General features: G+C 43.7%; 1 protein-coding gene across 1 annotated transcript in view; it reads left to right on the plus strand.

The window, feature by feature from the left end:
* Positions 1-294: 294 nt before the first annotated feature.
* The window catches only part of LOC126263563 (UDP-glucosyltransferase 2-like), an 84435-nt gene continuing 69997 nt past the window's right edge, over positions 295-14732 (plus strand). Inside the window, exons 1-2 of the mRNA XM_049960656.1 lie at positions 295-300; positions 1485-1888. Of these exons, the coding sequence (XP_049816613.1) occupies positions 295-300; positions 1485-1888 (410 nt within the window). The remainder of the gene's footprint in view (positions 301-1484; positions 1889-14732) is intronic.

Genomic DNA, 14732 nt, shown 5'->3' on the forward strand with positions numbered 1-14732 from the left:
CGACACGGGCAGAAATTGAGTGAGAGACATCAAGTCAAAAAATTCTGACCGTTAGTCCAGAAGGCAGACAAGCATTCGGCGACAGGCTGCAGCCAGCACCAACTCGAGTTATGTCAATCGCCCCAGTTCCGCCATAGCAACGCGGACACGCCGCGTCAACAGTTGCCACGCCGAGCTTTCGTATCACACAGCCCCTCGAGAACGACTGCCGCCGTCCCGAGTACACACGCTCGTAGCAATCGCGTGCGTTCACAGGAAGTTATACCGCCTTTCCCGCAACACAGCGCTGCCACCATGGAGGTATAAGGAGGGGAGATGCCATGACGTCACAAACTTGAAGCCGACAGAAACCGAGCTCCGCCATTGGAGTTTGGTCAGAAGACTCGGTTTGCGTTGTTTACGGGTGTACTAACCGTTGGAATATTGCTACCAAGTTAAAAGGAATCACGTTCCATGCGTAAGTGGCCCCGTTCGTAAAATATTGTCGTTTATATTCGTGAGATGTGCGGCCTTGTTTACGTTTTGTGAAACTGTTTTCTTCTTATTTTATTTCAGATTTCCGATCAATGAAGCTCGTAGGGCTCTGTGGGTTCATATGCTTATTTTTCTTGACAAAGCACAAACGATGTTTGTATTTACAAATGAAATTTTGTATAAGTGTGTAAACGAGTAAGAAATATCATCCGGTATGTAAACTAGCATAGCTTTCGGGTTCTGCTTTCAGTTTACATCGACACAAATACAGTAAAAGGTGATTTGAGTTTGAAAAGAGCTTTGTACACTTATTTTTCATCATTCGAAGTTCGTATCCAAAAGAAACACTTAAGTTAACGAGACCAAATCAGTTGTATTGCTGGGGCAAAAACGCATTAAAAACAAAACGAAAACACCTGAAAAAGCTATTCTGACGTTGTGTTATGCATGTAAACATTGTAACACTCATCATCTGAAATTATTTCGCAGACATAACGTTAAATATGAAGAACACGCAATTCTAACAAGAGCTCTGTCACTGTTTTGACCAATCAAACATGGCGGCCCACCGGCTTCAAGCAGACGTACAGCAGACGGCCATAGTGCCATCTCCCCTCCTTATACCTCCATGGCTGCCACACAACAGGAAACTAAACTCCCCGTCTCGCTCCGGCAACAGCACTCGATACTCTCGTCGTCAGCAGGTCTCTCCCAGAACGCAGCGCCCTCCGAAATTTAAAAGCAAACGGACCAATCGCGGCAGAGCAAAGCCAAGGCTCCGGAAGACGACACACCACACCTAGGCAAAGATGAAGATTATACGGTTCAGTCATAGCGTTTGGCTGATCAGTGTATGACGGTACACAATGAAGCATGAAGTACCGTTCATGAGGATGCAGTTGTCAGGAGTAGCCAAATGATATGAAGAAGCGACGTAGGCCCGACGAAGCGCACGCAAAGAGCACCAAAACAATTGAAAAGGTTTCTTATCGTAGATCCCCTCGTTGCAGGTACATATACAGCTTGTCGCGTTAGTGGCGTGCTTGGCGGCGGGCTCTGGCGACGCAGCCCGCATCCTGGCGTTGTTTCACTACCCTGGCGGCAGCCACTTCAACACGCTGGGCCGGCTGGTGCGCGAGTTGGCCGCAAGGGGCCACCACCTGACCGTCGTGAGTCACGTCCCACTCGACAGCCCTCCGGCGAACTACACCGACGTCAGCATCAGGGGCTCCGCACCACTCGTCACGGACACGTTCAGTGTCAAGAGGCTTTTATACACAGCCAAGAAAGACCTTGGCCTTCTCGATCTGGGCATCACAAGAGAAATTGCTTCATACTTATTCAACATTGATTTCAAAAACTGCAAAGTGGCATATGAACATCCTGCCGTCGAAGACCTCATAAGAAGCATAAGGTACTAGTATCACTCAGCAAATGGATCATTATAAAACCTATTTATAATTAATATAACAGAAATGAAAATAGTAGTTTATGAATAAAAATGGAAATCCACAGAAACGATTAAATTTACTGTTGGATTACATTGATTTCAGTCATTATAATTCAACGAAGACCCAAAGAAACTGGTACAGCTGCCTAATACGTGCCGCAGTACGACGTGGCAAGGACTAGACCGAGGAAGTGCTGGAGGAAACTGACATAATGAATCCTGCAGGGATGTCCATAAATCCGTAAGAGTACGAGGGCGTGCATATCTCTTCTGAACAGTACGTTGCAAGGCATGCCAGATATCCTCAATAATGTTCATGTCTGGAGAGTTTGGTGGCCAGTGGAAGTGTTTAAAGTCAGAAGAGTGGTCCTGGAGCCATTCTGCAGCAATTCTGGACGTGTGAGGTTTTGCACTGTCCTGCCGGAATTGCACAAGTCCATCGGAACGCGCAATGGACATGAATGGATGCAGGTGATCCGACAGGGTGCTTACGTACGTGTCACCTGTCAGAGTCGTTTCTAGACGTATCAGGGGTACCATATCACTCAAACTGTACACGCCCCACACCATTACAGAGCCTCCACCAGCTTGAACAGTCCCCTGCTACAGTGCAGGGTCCATGGATTTATGAGGTGGTCTCTGTACCTGTACACGTCCATCCGCTCCATACAATTCAAAACAAGACTTGTCCAACCAGGCAACGTGTTTTGTCAACAGTCCAATGTCGGTGTTGACAGGCCCAGGCGAGACGTAAAGGTTTGCGTCGTGCAGTCATCAAGAGTACACGAGTGGGCCTTCTGCTCCGATAGCCTATATCGATGACGTTTCATTGAATGGTTCGCGCGCTGACACTTGTTGGTGGCCCAGCACTGAAAACTGCAACAATTTGCAGAAGAGTTGCGCTTCTGTCACGTTCATCGATTCCCTTCAGTCGTCGTTGGTCCCATTCTCGCAATGTCTTTTTCCGGCCGCAGCGATGTCGAAGATTTGACGTTTCACCGGATTCCTGATATTCACGGTATACTCGTGAAACGGTCCTGTGGAAAAATCCCCACTTCATCGCTACCTCGGAGATGCTATGTCCCATCGCTCGTGTGCCGATTATAACAACACTTTGAAACTCACCTAATTTTTTATATCCTGCCATTACAGCAGCAGTAACCGATCTAACAACTACGCCAGACACTTGTTGTCTTATATAGACGTTGCCGCCCGCAGCGCCTAGTCTGCATGTTTACATATCTCTGTATTTGAATACGCATGCCTATACCAGTTTCTTTGGCTCTTCGGTATATAATTACGTTACATTACATTCATACTCGTTCCACAGATAAAGAACACGACATTTCGTAATGATTTGGAATCTGTCAGTTTAACATAAGGTTCCTCTACACGGCTTTTCTTTTTGTGCAATTACTACTTCATATCTAAAAATTCATCTATTAAGTAGAAGGAGTTGTCATTCAGGAAGTCTTTTAGTTTGTTTTTAAATGCTGGTTGTCTAACTGTCAGACTTTTAATGCTGTTGGGTAAATGATCAAGGCTTTTGTGGCATTAAAATTCACCCCTTTCTGTGCCAAAGTCAGACTTAATCCAGCATAGTGAAAATCATCCTTTCCTCTAGTACCGTAGCAATATAGTGTGCTATTATTTTGGGTTGTTAGTAACAAATTTTATAAGTGAGTGTATGTATTGCGAAGGTATTGTAGTACCCCTAGTTCCTTAAATAAATGTCTTGCAAGGTGATCTTGGATGGGCTCAAGCTATTTGTTTGTTTACGTGCTTTTTTGCAATGAATACGTTTCGTCTTTGATACACCCAGCTTAACCTGCAGGACAGGACAGGTAGTTTAAATTGTGGAAAGGGGCCAAAATAAGGGGCTGTTAGTTACACTCGATCGCACAACTTCATTATTTGTTCACACATTACAAGAGCACCGAAAAATTTTTTTTAAACACCAGCTTTAATCTTTGGAACTCAATTACTGGCTGAAAGCCACTTTAATTTGAAAATGGTTGAAGGCCAATAACTTAAAACGCAAGCATAATCAGAAATTTACAAGGCAAGCCTCATCTTACAACAGTTCTTTATTTAAGCTGAAGGCCCAAAGAATCTGAGATTTTCAGAGCAAATAATTTGAATTCAAAATCAGCTGATAGCCCAACACTTAAGGCTAAACAACATTAAATTAAAAAAAAACGAAGGCCTTACATAAAACAGTTCTTAATTAGGAAAAACTCAACGAAAACAGAAATTTAAAAGGCAAAGCTTTATCTTAAAACAGTTCCTTAGATAGGCTGAAGGCCCAAAGAATCAGACACCAAGACCAAACAAGTTAAATTCATATCAGCTGAAGGCCTAACACTTAAAACTCCATAACATTAATTTTTTTAATACCAAAGGCCTTACGTGAAACAGTTCTTTAAATTAGGCTGAAGGTCTAAAGAATCTTATGCCTTAAGGGCAAAACAACCTTAATTTTTTTAAAAAATGGCTAGAAGCCATACAAGCACAAACAACAAGAACGAATTAAAAAAAGGCACTACACCCAAGGGCGCTCAGATGTCCGAGGGTCGGCCTGTAATTCAAACACTAGCACTCGCTTAGGTGAGACAGGCAGTCAGGCCAACCATCGACGATCCGACGACAACCCAACCAACAGACAGTCAACGGACCAACCGACAAGATAACTTCCACTTCAGCCGACCAGGCCACAACAGGGAGTTCAACTGAACAACGTTGAAGATATTGGCCCCCACAACCAATCATACATGGAGATACGTAACTACACACTGTGCTGGACAGCAACAACACAATGAGGAAACTACACTGCCTGAAATTTACGTCAACAGCCAGGACAGGCAACCGGAACGTTAACGGCCACAAGGCAAAAGATACCGCTGGTGCACTTCAGTTCAAATAACCAAACATAGTGAAACTCCACCAGAGAATTTTCCAACTGGAAAACCATGTCGTTGCTCGCGGGAATATCACAACAGCCGACAACGAACTCCAAACGACACAATGTGAACAGTCTTGACTTGCTGGTAGAATAAATCAAAACTCAACTTTCGTGTCCAGGGTCGGTGAGCCACGGACCTTGTAGCAATGGGAATAGCCCCACACACTCCAACACCGCGTAGAGACCCCCAGCAGCCCGGCGGAGAACTCCTCGCTGCTCCACACCAACCGACCGACTGCCCAAGCCTGGAAACAGTGAAAGGACCAAGTATACGTCGGCCGATGAGACGACCAACCAAACGACCAACCAACGGTCGTCCCACTCCAATCTCCCTCCGTCGGACAGTTCATGTGTGTCGCCAGCGGTCGGCGAGCACTGGCTGTCGGTGTCTCACCGTCTCACCGTATCTAGACAGAGTAGTTAAAACGTCTAGCTCCCAAGAAGAGGTACCTGCATAACGTCCGTGGGCCAGCACAATATATTATTCTTACTGCTCGCTTTTGTACAATCGATATTTTCTTTCTAAGTGATATATTTCCGTAGAAAATTATTCATAACTACGTTAATGCATAGAAACATTCAAAATATGTCAGGAGGTTGATACATTTGTTTTCAAGATTAGCAGTTCCATGAAGAAGTAGCTGAACTTAACTGTTCAGAAGCTCAGTAATGTACTTCTTCCAGTTAACGTTTTCATCAAAATATACACTCAAAAATTTAGAATGTTCTACCCTGCTTACTGACTACTGCCCATGTGCTACATCAGTTGTTGGTATGACTCCATTTGTTGAACAGAACTGAAAATAGAGAGTTTTCAAAATTTAGTGAGAGTACATTTTCAGAGAATCACTTAATAATTCCTTCTAAAACATCATTTATATTCTCTTCTGTTGTTTTCTCTCTTATGGGATTTGTTGTAACACTAGTATTGTCTACCAAAAAATGGCTCTGAGCACTATGGGACTCAACTGCTGAGGTCATTAGTCCCCTAGAACTTAGAACTAGTTAAACCTAAGGACATCACAAACATCCATGCCCGAGGCAGGATTCGAACCTGCGACCGTAGCGGTCTTGCGGTTCCAGACTGCAGCGCCTTTAACCGCACGGCCACTTCGGCCGGCATTGTCTACCAAAAGTACCAAGTTTACTTGATGAATTTTAAGTGGAAGGTCATTCATGTACACTCCTGGAAATTGGAATAAGAGCACCGTGAATTCATTGTCCCAGGAAGGGGAAACTTCATTGACACATTCATGGGGTCAGATACATCACGTGATCACATTGACAGAACCACAGGCACATAGACACAGGCAACAGAGCATGCACAATGTCGGCACTAGTACAGTGTATATCCACCTTTCGCAGCAATGCAGGCTGCTATTCTCCCATGGAGACGATCGTAGAGATGCTGGATGTAGTCCTGTGGAACGGCTTGCCATGCCATTTCCACCTGGCGCCTCAGTTGGACCAGCGTTCGTGCTGGACGTGCAGACCGCGTGAGACGACGCTTCATCCAGTCCCAAACATGCTCAATGGGGGACAGATCCGGAGATCTTGCTGGCCAGGGTAGTTGACTTACACCTTCTAGAGCACGTTGGGTGGCACGGGATACATGCGGACGTGCATTGTCCTGTTGGAACAGCAAGTTCCCTTGCCGGTCTAGGAATGGTAGAACGATGGGTTCGATGACGGTTTGGATGTACCGTGCACTATTCAGTGTCCCCTCGACTATCACCAGTGGTGTACGGCCAGTGTAGGAGATCGCTCCCCACACCACGATGCCGGGTGTTGGCCCTGTGTGCCTCGGTCGTATGCAGTCCTGATTGTGGCGCTCACCTGCACGGCGCCAAACGCGCATACGACCATCATTGGCACCAAGGCAGAAGCGACTCTCATCGCTGAAGACGACACGTCTCCATTCGTCCCTCCATTCACGCCTGTCGCGACACCACTGGAGGCGGGCTGCACGATGTTGGGGCGTGAGCGGAAGACGGCCTAACGGTGTGCGGGACCGTAGCCCAGCTTCATGGAGACGGTTGCGAATGGTCCTCGCCGATACCCCAGGAGCAACAGTGTCCCTAATTTGCTGGGAAGTGGCGGTGCGGTCCCCTACGGCACTGCGTAGGATCCTACGGTCTTGGCGTGCATCCGTGCGTCGCTGCGGTCCGGTCCCAGGTCGACGGGCACGTGCACCTTCCGCCGACCACTGGTGACAACATCGATGTACTGTGGAGACCTCACGCCCCACGTGTTGAGCAGTTCGGCGGTACGTCCACCCGGCCTCCCGCATGCCCACTATACGCCCTCGCTCAAAGTCCGTCAACTGCACATACGGTTCACGTCCATGCTGTCGCGGCATGCTACCAGTGTTAAAGACTGCGATGGAGCTCCGTATGCCACGGCAAACTGGCTGACACTGACGGCGGCGGTGCACAAATGCTGCGCAGCTAGCGCCATTCGACGGCCAACACCGCGGTTCCTGGTGTGTCCGCTGTGCCGTGCGTGTGATCATTGCTTGTACAGCCCTCTCGCAGTGTCCGGAGCAAGTATGGTGGGTCTGACACACCGGTGTCAATGTGTTCTTTTTTCCATTTCCAGGAGTGTATATTAGGAATAGAAATGGACTAAAAAATTGAAACCAATTGGACTCCCTTTGCGAATGTACCCCAGTCACTAAAATTTTCTACCTTCCCGACATTGTTTGGATTGTTCAGCACAACCTTCTGCATTCTGTTTGTCAAGTATGATTCAGATCAATTGTGTGTAAGGCCATCAATTCCATAAAACTGAGATTTTATAAAAGAGTATCATAATCTACACAATCGAAGCCTTTGGAGAGATCACAGAACATTCCAGTTGGCGATATATTATTGTTTAAGCCTGGAACCATTTGATGAGTGAATGTATGAATAGCATAATCAGTCGAACAACTTTTCTAGTATCCAGACTGTGATGTCCTAGGTAAACTGTTTCCACTTAAGAGGACTATTACTCTTGTATACATTACTTTTTCGAATATTTTGGGAAACGATGTCAGTACGGAAATTTGACGATAATTATTGAAGGTGTCTTGTCATCTTTCTTATGAAGTGCTATGGTAAATACATATTTTAACTTGTCTGAAAAACCTCCCTGTGCTGGTGATGCACTGTATATATTACCAAGGGCATTTCGTATTATGAAGTTGGAGTAGCTTTTCAGAATTCTGTTTGAAATACTATCAACCTCACAAAAGCATTTGCTTTTTAGAATTTTTGTTAATTTCAGTGAAGGATGTCGGTGTTACTTCTAGCTGCTTAAAGTTTTGCAGAATGACATTTGTAATATATTGTCTTGGTATTTTAACTGCCATATAATCCTACATTTTCATATTTAGAAAGCAATTGTTAGAGGTACTTGTACCTTATAAATTATCAGTCACAACCTTGTCATTTAGTTTAATTGTCATGGAATCCTGTACACTGACTGGCTTTCCTCTCTTTTGTTTGATGGTGTTCCACATAGCTTTCATCTTACTATCTGCATTATTTATTTCTTTCAGGACATTTTAATGACATTCCTCAAAATACTGCAGTATTTTTGTAGTGTGCCAATAATGTTGGATCTTGACTTACTCTGATCTTTACACAAATTTTGACCTTCCACATGCATATGATTTCAATTCCCTTAGTTATCGATGGCTTACTTGGTTTTTATGGATACTTTTTGGATAATTTTTTAGGAAAGAAATTTTCAGTTGTTGACACAAACTTACTGTGGAATAAATTGAATTTAACATTGGCACCTCACACATAATTCATCCCATACCACCCCTTTTAGCTTACTCTTCAGACATAGCATCCTTGTTGTCATTAATAAGCCTCACTGCTTTAAATGTATCTGCCTCTGGGTTGTAATGTACCATACTGTTTATTTCCATTAATTACTCATCATGATCAGATAGTCCATTAGCAATTGGGTACATATTGTTTCAGCCTGAACACTGTCGATAAACATGTTATCAATCAGTGTCCTCCTATTTGGCTGCACACGAGTTAGAAAACTGATTACTGAAATTAGATTGAAGCACCCAGATAATAATTCTAGTTTTTCCTGTCCTATCTTTTAAGAAATCTACATTGAAATTTCCACGAACTATGAACTGTTTTTTCTTGTGTGACAAGTAGCCCAATAATGCATCTAGATTTTTTATAAATAGCCATAAATAGCTGAAACCTTCCTGTTGGGAATCTGTAAAGTGTTACAATTCTCAGAGAAGAATTCTGTAGTCACAACTCACTAGCACTTGCTCCTAGATTCTGATCAACACAAAAACTAATTATTTCAACGTTTTCAATATATTTCTTCACATGTGTTACAACTCCTCGTTTTTCCAGATTAATTCTACACAAAAATGATGTAAGCCTATAATGTCTGATGTTTAATTTCTCCATGCCTGAAGCTATATGGTGCTCAGAGAGACACAGAACACCTATGCCTTGATAATTTTCCACATCTTTTAGGCATACAATAAGCTCATCAGTCTTCTGTTCAACTCTCTAATGTTCTGATGAAACTAATTAATTTTATTTTTCTAAAAACTGTTACACATATTACGGCCTTCTACTGCTCTAATTTGTTTCGGTGCTCTCTGTCGGTAACATGGCTCTAACCTAAAAAATGTGACGTTTTGATTCCAGAAATCAAAGAGATTTTTTCTTGTGTACTTGTGGTCTCCTTACACTTTTTGCAAAGTGCTCAGCTGATCTTTCCTTCCCCCTCCAATTTAGGTGCCGGCTTGATTTGTGTATCCCCATCTCCAAATTGCTGCAACGTGTACGGCACATGTATTAGACTTTGTTTCAGTCAAAGGAAAGCCGCTCAGCTCTTTGTTCACAGCTACTTGTTCACAAAGCTAACAGCCGCGGTAACACTGGGCTGTTCATGTCGCTGCCAGACTTCGAAAAACTCACACGAGTGCATGCTGTTGCTGATCATATTTTCTCTAGGTCACCTCCAATGCTATAATCTAAGTCGTTAGCTAGGCTGTTTCCTGCGGCTAGGCTGTTTCCAGCTCCTCCTATAATAAGTACCTTATCCTCGCCAACAAAGTCTGTACACAAGGCCCCTATGTTCTTGTCATCTGGCTAATCTTGGCGTTAGGTTTCGCCATGGCCTGATATTCTAGGCCTAGCTTTTCCTGTAATAACTAGCCTACATCTCTTCCGTGATTGCTCCCTAGTAGCAATTCCCTTTTTTTCCTAAGTTCGTTGAACGTAGGCAGTATCAGACACGAAGCGAATGAAAACTATAAAAGCAATACATTTTTTAACCACACTCTTAAACCGATGCAATCAGTAAATCATTTAAAGCACTGTAATGGATCCAAGATAACACGTAACGACTTAACGCCGATGTTAATACTGATTTTCACTTATCTTAGGTGTTAAATCACAGAAGACACGAAACAAATGAAAACCCTACAAACTACGATATTTATAACAACACGATCTAACAAGACACAAACGGACACTATGATGAGCACTGTACTAAATTCAAAACAGCTCGTAACGCTGATAATGCTGCCTCATACGGGCACGCAACGTCTCCATATCCTTCACAGTGATCACTCGACATCTGACCTGTACACGCCCGTTTTGTACCCTACCAGGCTTGGTAACAAAAGAAAACACAAACCTTTTGCTAGAGTATGTAGTTCTTAGACAATGAAGGACGTAATTTAGTTCCAATATGATGGACGTAGAGGCCAGTTTAAACGGATTGTAAATCGCGCAGTGGAGAAGTATGCGCCAAATAAATGGATTAAGAGTGGAAAAGACCCACAGTGGGCAGTGGTTGAATACCAAACTTCTGCAAATGGTGACGAAGCAGAGGCTGCTGCATTCCCGGTTCAAAGACGAAACGCGCAAATGACGACAAGCAGAAGCTAATACAAATTCGTGGCTCTGCAGAAACATTGATGCACGAAGAATATAACAACCACCAGCGTCATACTTTAGCAAAAGCTCTTGCCGAAAACTCGAGAAAATTCTGGTCCTTCGTAAAATCGCTCAGCAGTTCGAAGGTTTCTCGTCAGACACTCGTTGGCCAGTCTCGTGCTGCACCACCTCGCTTGGTAACAGTAGAAGTAGTTATGGTGATAGGAGGGAGTACTGTGTAGGATAAAATTAAGTATTAATGGTATATTGCATAATTTCTGTAAGAAACAATAGAGTCTGTGATTATATTAGAGGTAACATGTTGCAATTGAATGGAATATATAAATGTTCGCTAACTTATGTGTGTATATGTCCGAAGAACAGTAACTGGTCTCGGACTCCTGAATCCTGTAGAGTGATCCGGATGTAGTCTTTCGTCGATGTGCAATCATCGCGAGAAACAGTATCGAGAATTACCAAAACATCTGGAAAGTCTGCTTACCAGAATTTTTTATCATAGAACTTAGGCCATACTGTTGGTTGCAAACCTACACGAAAGACTACGTAATTACATACACCGTCGAACCAACCAAATCAGAAGAGGAATATGGTTTTTACTCTAGTGCGACAACAGTTCTTGAGCCGTGGCAGGTACAACGCTTGGAATGGGTTCTGAGAGACAATGGATGTTTAGCGAAGACGTCGGAAGCGTGTCAAAGAGAAACATGCAGCTGACACATTTAATAAATAAATTCTCAGCACGGTATTTCTGCCGTAAATCCCCAGGGAACCAAACAGAACCGGTAGTGCATGACGAAAACATGGTAGTGGAGACAACACACACGCACACGAAAGAAGTTCGGTGACTAAGGTTTTCAAAGACGAACGGTACCAACTTGCAACAAAGTGGTCTACAGAATTGGCGGCAAAGTGCATTTCGTAATACTGACGGATAAACTGTCCGTAGTGGAGTATGCGTCGTCATTTGCAGAACTATTGTACAAAAATGGCGCTCATATCTAAGTTTTAGCCGGGACATGAATTTTGAAAACTGTTTGTTCCAAGAAGCTATTCGAGATCTACAAGTCCCTTTCTGTGAAAACCACCATCTGGACCACCTATTTTATTGATACTTCCATTTTTGCATGATTTTTGATGTCTTCAGCTCTAAATTATGCACCGACATTAGGTGGCCGGTCTAACAATGCGAAACAAATACATTCAGGGGATTCGCCAAGATATATACGTGAAAGTGTCAATAACTACAGATACTTATACCTTTATATATTTGTATGTCTGAGGTTAATCGTGATATGCATTGGCGAATCAGCAGATATTCTGCCGGGATTCAATTTCTCTATCCTGAACCTCCTCAAGCATGTCTCCGATAATCGCAGCATAGACTTCGTTCTGCAGGTATCAAAGTCGGAGATAATGTAGAAGTTATTTCATAAACTGTTATACGTAAAAGGGGCGTAATGTCCGGCGCACGACGTGAAGAACCAGTCACCACAGGTTATTGAATGGCCTTAAATCCATAACCCAGGAAAAACCGGACTCCGTCGAGGTAGTTTGGCGGTGAGATATCATATCTAAAAACCATAAAGCATTGTCATCGAAGTGTAGAACTGAAAAGTTGTCCGGCATTTTACAGTAAACACACCTGTCGACATATCGTATTTATACGCCGATACCGGGCATACGACTTTCAAGTAATATGTCCCACTTATACGGGCATATATGTAATGGATGTACGAGTACAGGTTGTAGACGCATATTTATGTTTGGATCTGGTCGTGAGGGGTGTACGGATAGCCATATGGTAAGGTGAACGAAGCGACGTTTAAGTAACCTGTCTCAACTATAGGGGTATATACATAACGGATGTTCGAGTACAGCTTGTAGACGCGTGGTTGACGACATATTTCAGTTTGGGTCTGGTCGTGAGTCCCGTACGGATAGCCAAATGGTAAGGTGATTGCGATAAGAGAGAAATATGTGTTCTAGTCCCGATCTGGCACAAATTTTCATTGTCGTCATTCCATTCTACGGCTGGTGGTTGTCCACATTCGCAATTTCGAATGCATTTACTGTATTTCATAACGGCTGTAGTCTACACGGTGCCTGTGCCTCTAGCCGACCGCGGTGGCCGTGCGGTTCTAGGCGCTCCAGTCCGGAGCCGCGCTGCTGCTACGGTCGCAGGTTCGAATTCTGCCTCGGGCATGGATGTGTGTGATGTCCTTAGATTAGTTAGGTTTAAGTAGTTCTGCGTTCTAGGGGACTGATGACCTCAGAAGTTAAGTCCCACAGTGCTCAGAGCCATTTGAAGCCATTTTTTTGAAGCCATTTGAAGCCTGTGCCTTTGGGCGCTGCATGCATGCATGCATGCATGTCCAAAGGAAATTTGCATTGTTAATTCAGAATACCACATGTACTGCAATACTGTATGGTATCGTAACAGCAGAATGGGTCATCAAGGAGAGCTCATTGGAGTAGTGACTGGGTGACATGTAACAAATCAGTCAGGAACATTTCAACTATTCTAAATCGGCCAAAACACGTCGGTGATGCGATTGTGAAGTGAAAACGCGAAGGAACGACCACCATCCTACCAAGCTCGGGCAGACCTCACGTACTGACAAATAGGGATCGTCCCGTCGAGCATTGCGGAACGTGGATGTAGAAGATCGCATAAAATCAGCACAAGGAGTCACTCTTGATTTCCAATGTGCTACCATTAGCTCAAGTTAGTACAGTGGTTGTGCTAAGGGGTTAAAAGGAATGGGGCATAAACGTTGAGCATCTGCTCACAGACCACACGTTTCTCTAGTCAGTCACAAGCGACGCTTCATTTGGTGTAAAGAACGACGTCACTGGACAGTGGATGACTGGAAACGATCGCAGGTTCGAAACCTGCCTCGGGCATGGATGTGTGTGATGTCCTTAAGTTAGTTAGGTTTAAGTAGTTCTAAGTTCTAGGGGACGGATGACCTCAGATGTTAAGTCGCATAGTCCTCAGAGCCATTTGAACCATTTGGTAACATTCCTGGAATGGACAGGCCGGCCTGAAGCCCCGACCTGAACCCGACGGAAAATCTTTGGGATGAGTTACAACGTCGACTCCAGATCACAGCATCGTAAATGACCACTTTCTCTCTTACGACCCGCGTGTGCAATTCCTTTACAGGCATTTACATACCTCAAGGGAACTGTCCGCTAGAACAGTTCAACTCGCCATAAAAGTGAAGAGTGGACACACGTCATATTAGTTTCCACTAACATGTGTCCGGATTCTTTTGATCATATAGTGTGGATGCAGATGTACATATGATCTCCAAAGATCTTTGGGGATTGTCATTTACAAAAATCAACACTTGTGGTTATTCTGATTGACCCTTATGTGAGGAGTCAACTCATCATTGAAGATTAAGTTTCCAATAAGTCTGCCGTCTTCTTCCAACCTATTGAACGTCTCAGCAAAATTCGAAACACTACCTTACATGCAGTATGATATCACGTAACGCTCACGGATGCTCTGACTGTTTAGTACTGAACAATGGTAGTTAACCGTAAGGACTGGGTTATCTTAAATTTCCATTGTACAGTCATGGTTGACTTTCATACAGGAAAATCATACTATGCACAATGCGGAATGATCATCCCGACACTTAAAATAAAAAATAAAGCAAACGGCTTCTACGATGCCACGATATGTGCTACAAGTCTGTGCAACTGTTAAGTAATTCAATCTGAACCGGCTCCGTGACACCACAGTAAAATTATGTATCACTGTAAAGTCATAAATTGTTTACTTGAGAACTGTATTTCCTGACGATGTTTGAGATACAAAATCCATTTCCTTAGTATAAAGGTGAAGAGCGGACACACGTTATATTAGTTTCCACTAACATGTGTCCGGATTCTTTTG

Source organism: Schistocerca nitens, chromosome 6 (genome assembly GCF_023898315.1).
Source record: "Schistocerca nitens isolate TAMUIC-IGC-003100 chromosome 6, iqSchNite1.1, whole genome shotgun sequence".
NCBI lineage: Eukaryota > Metazoa > Arthropoda > Insecta > Orthoptera > Acrididae > Schistocerca > Schistocerca nitens.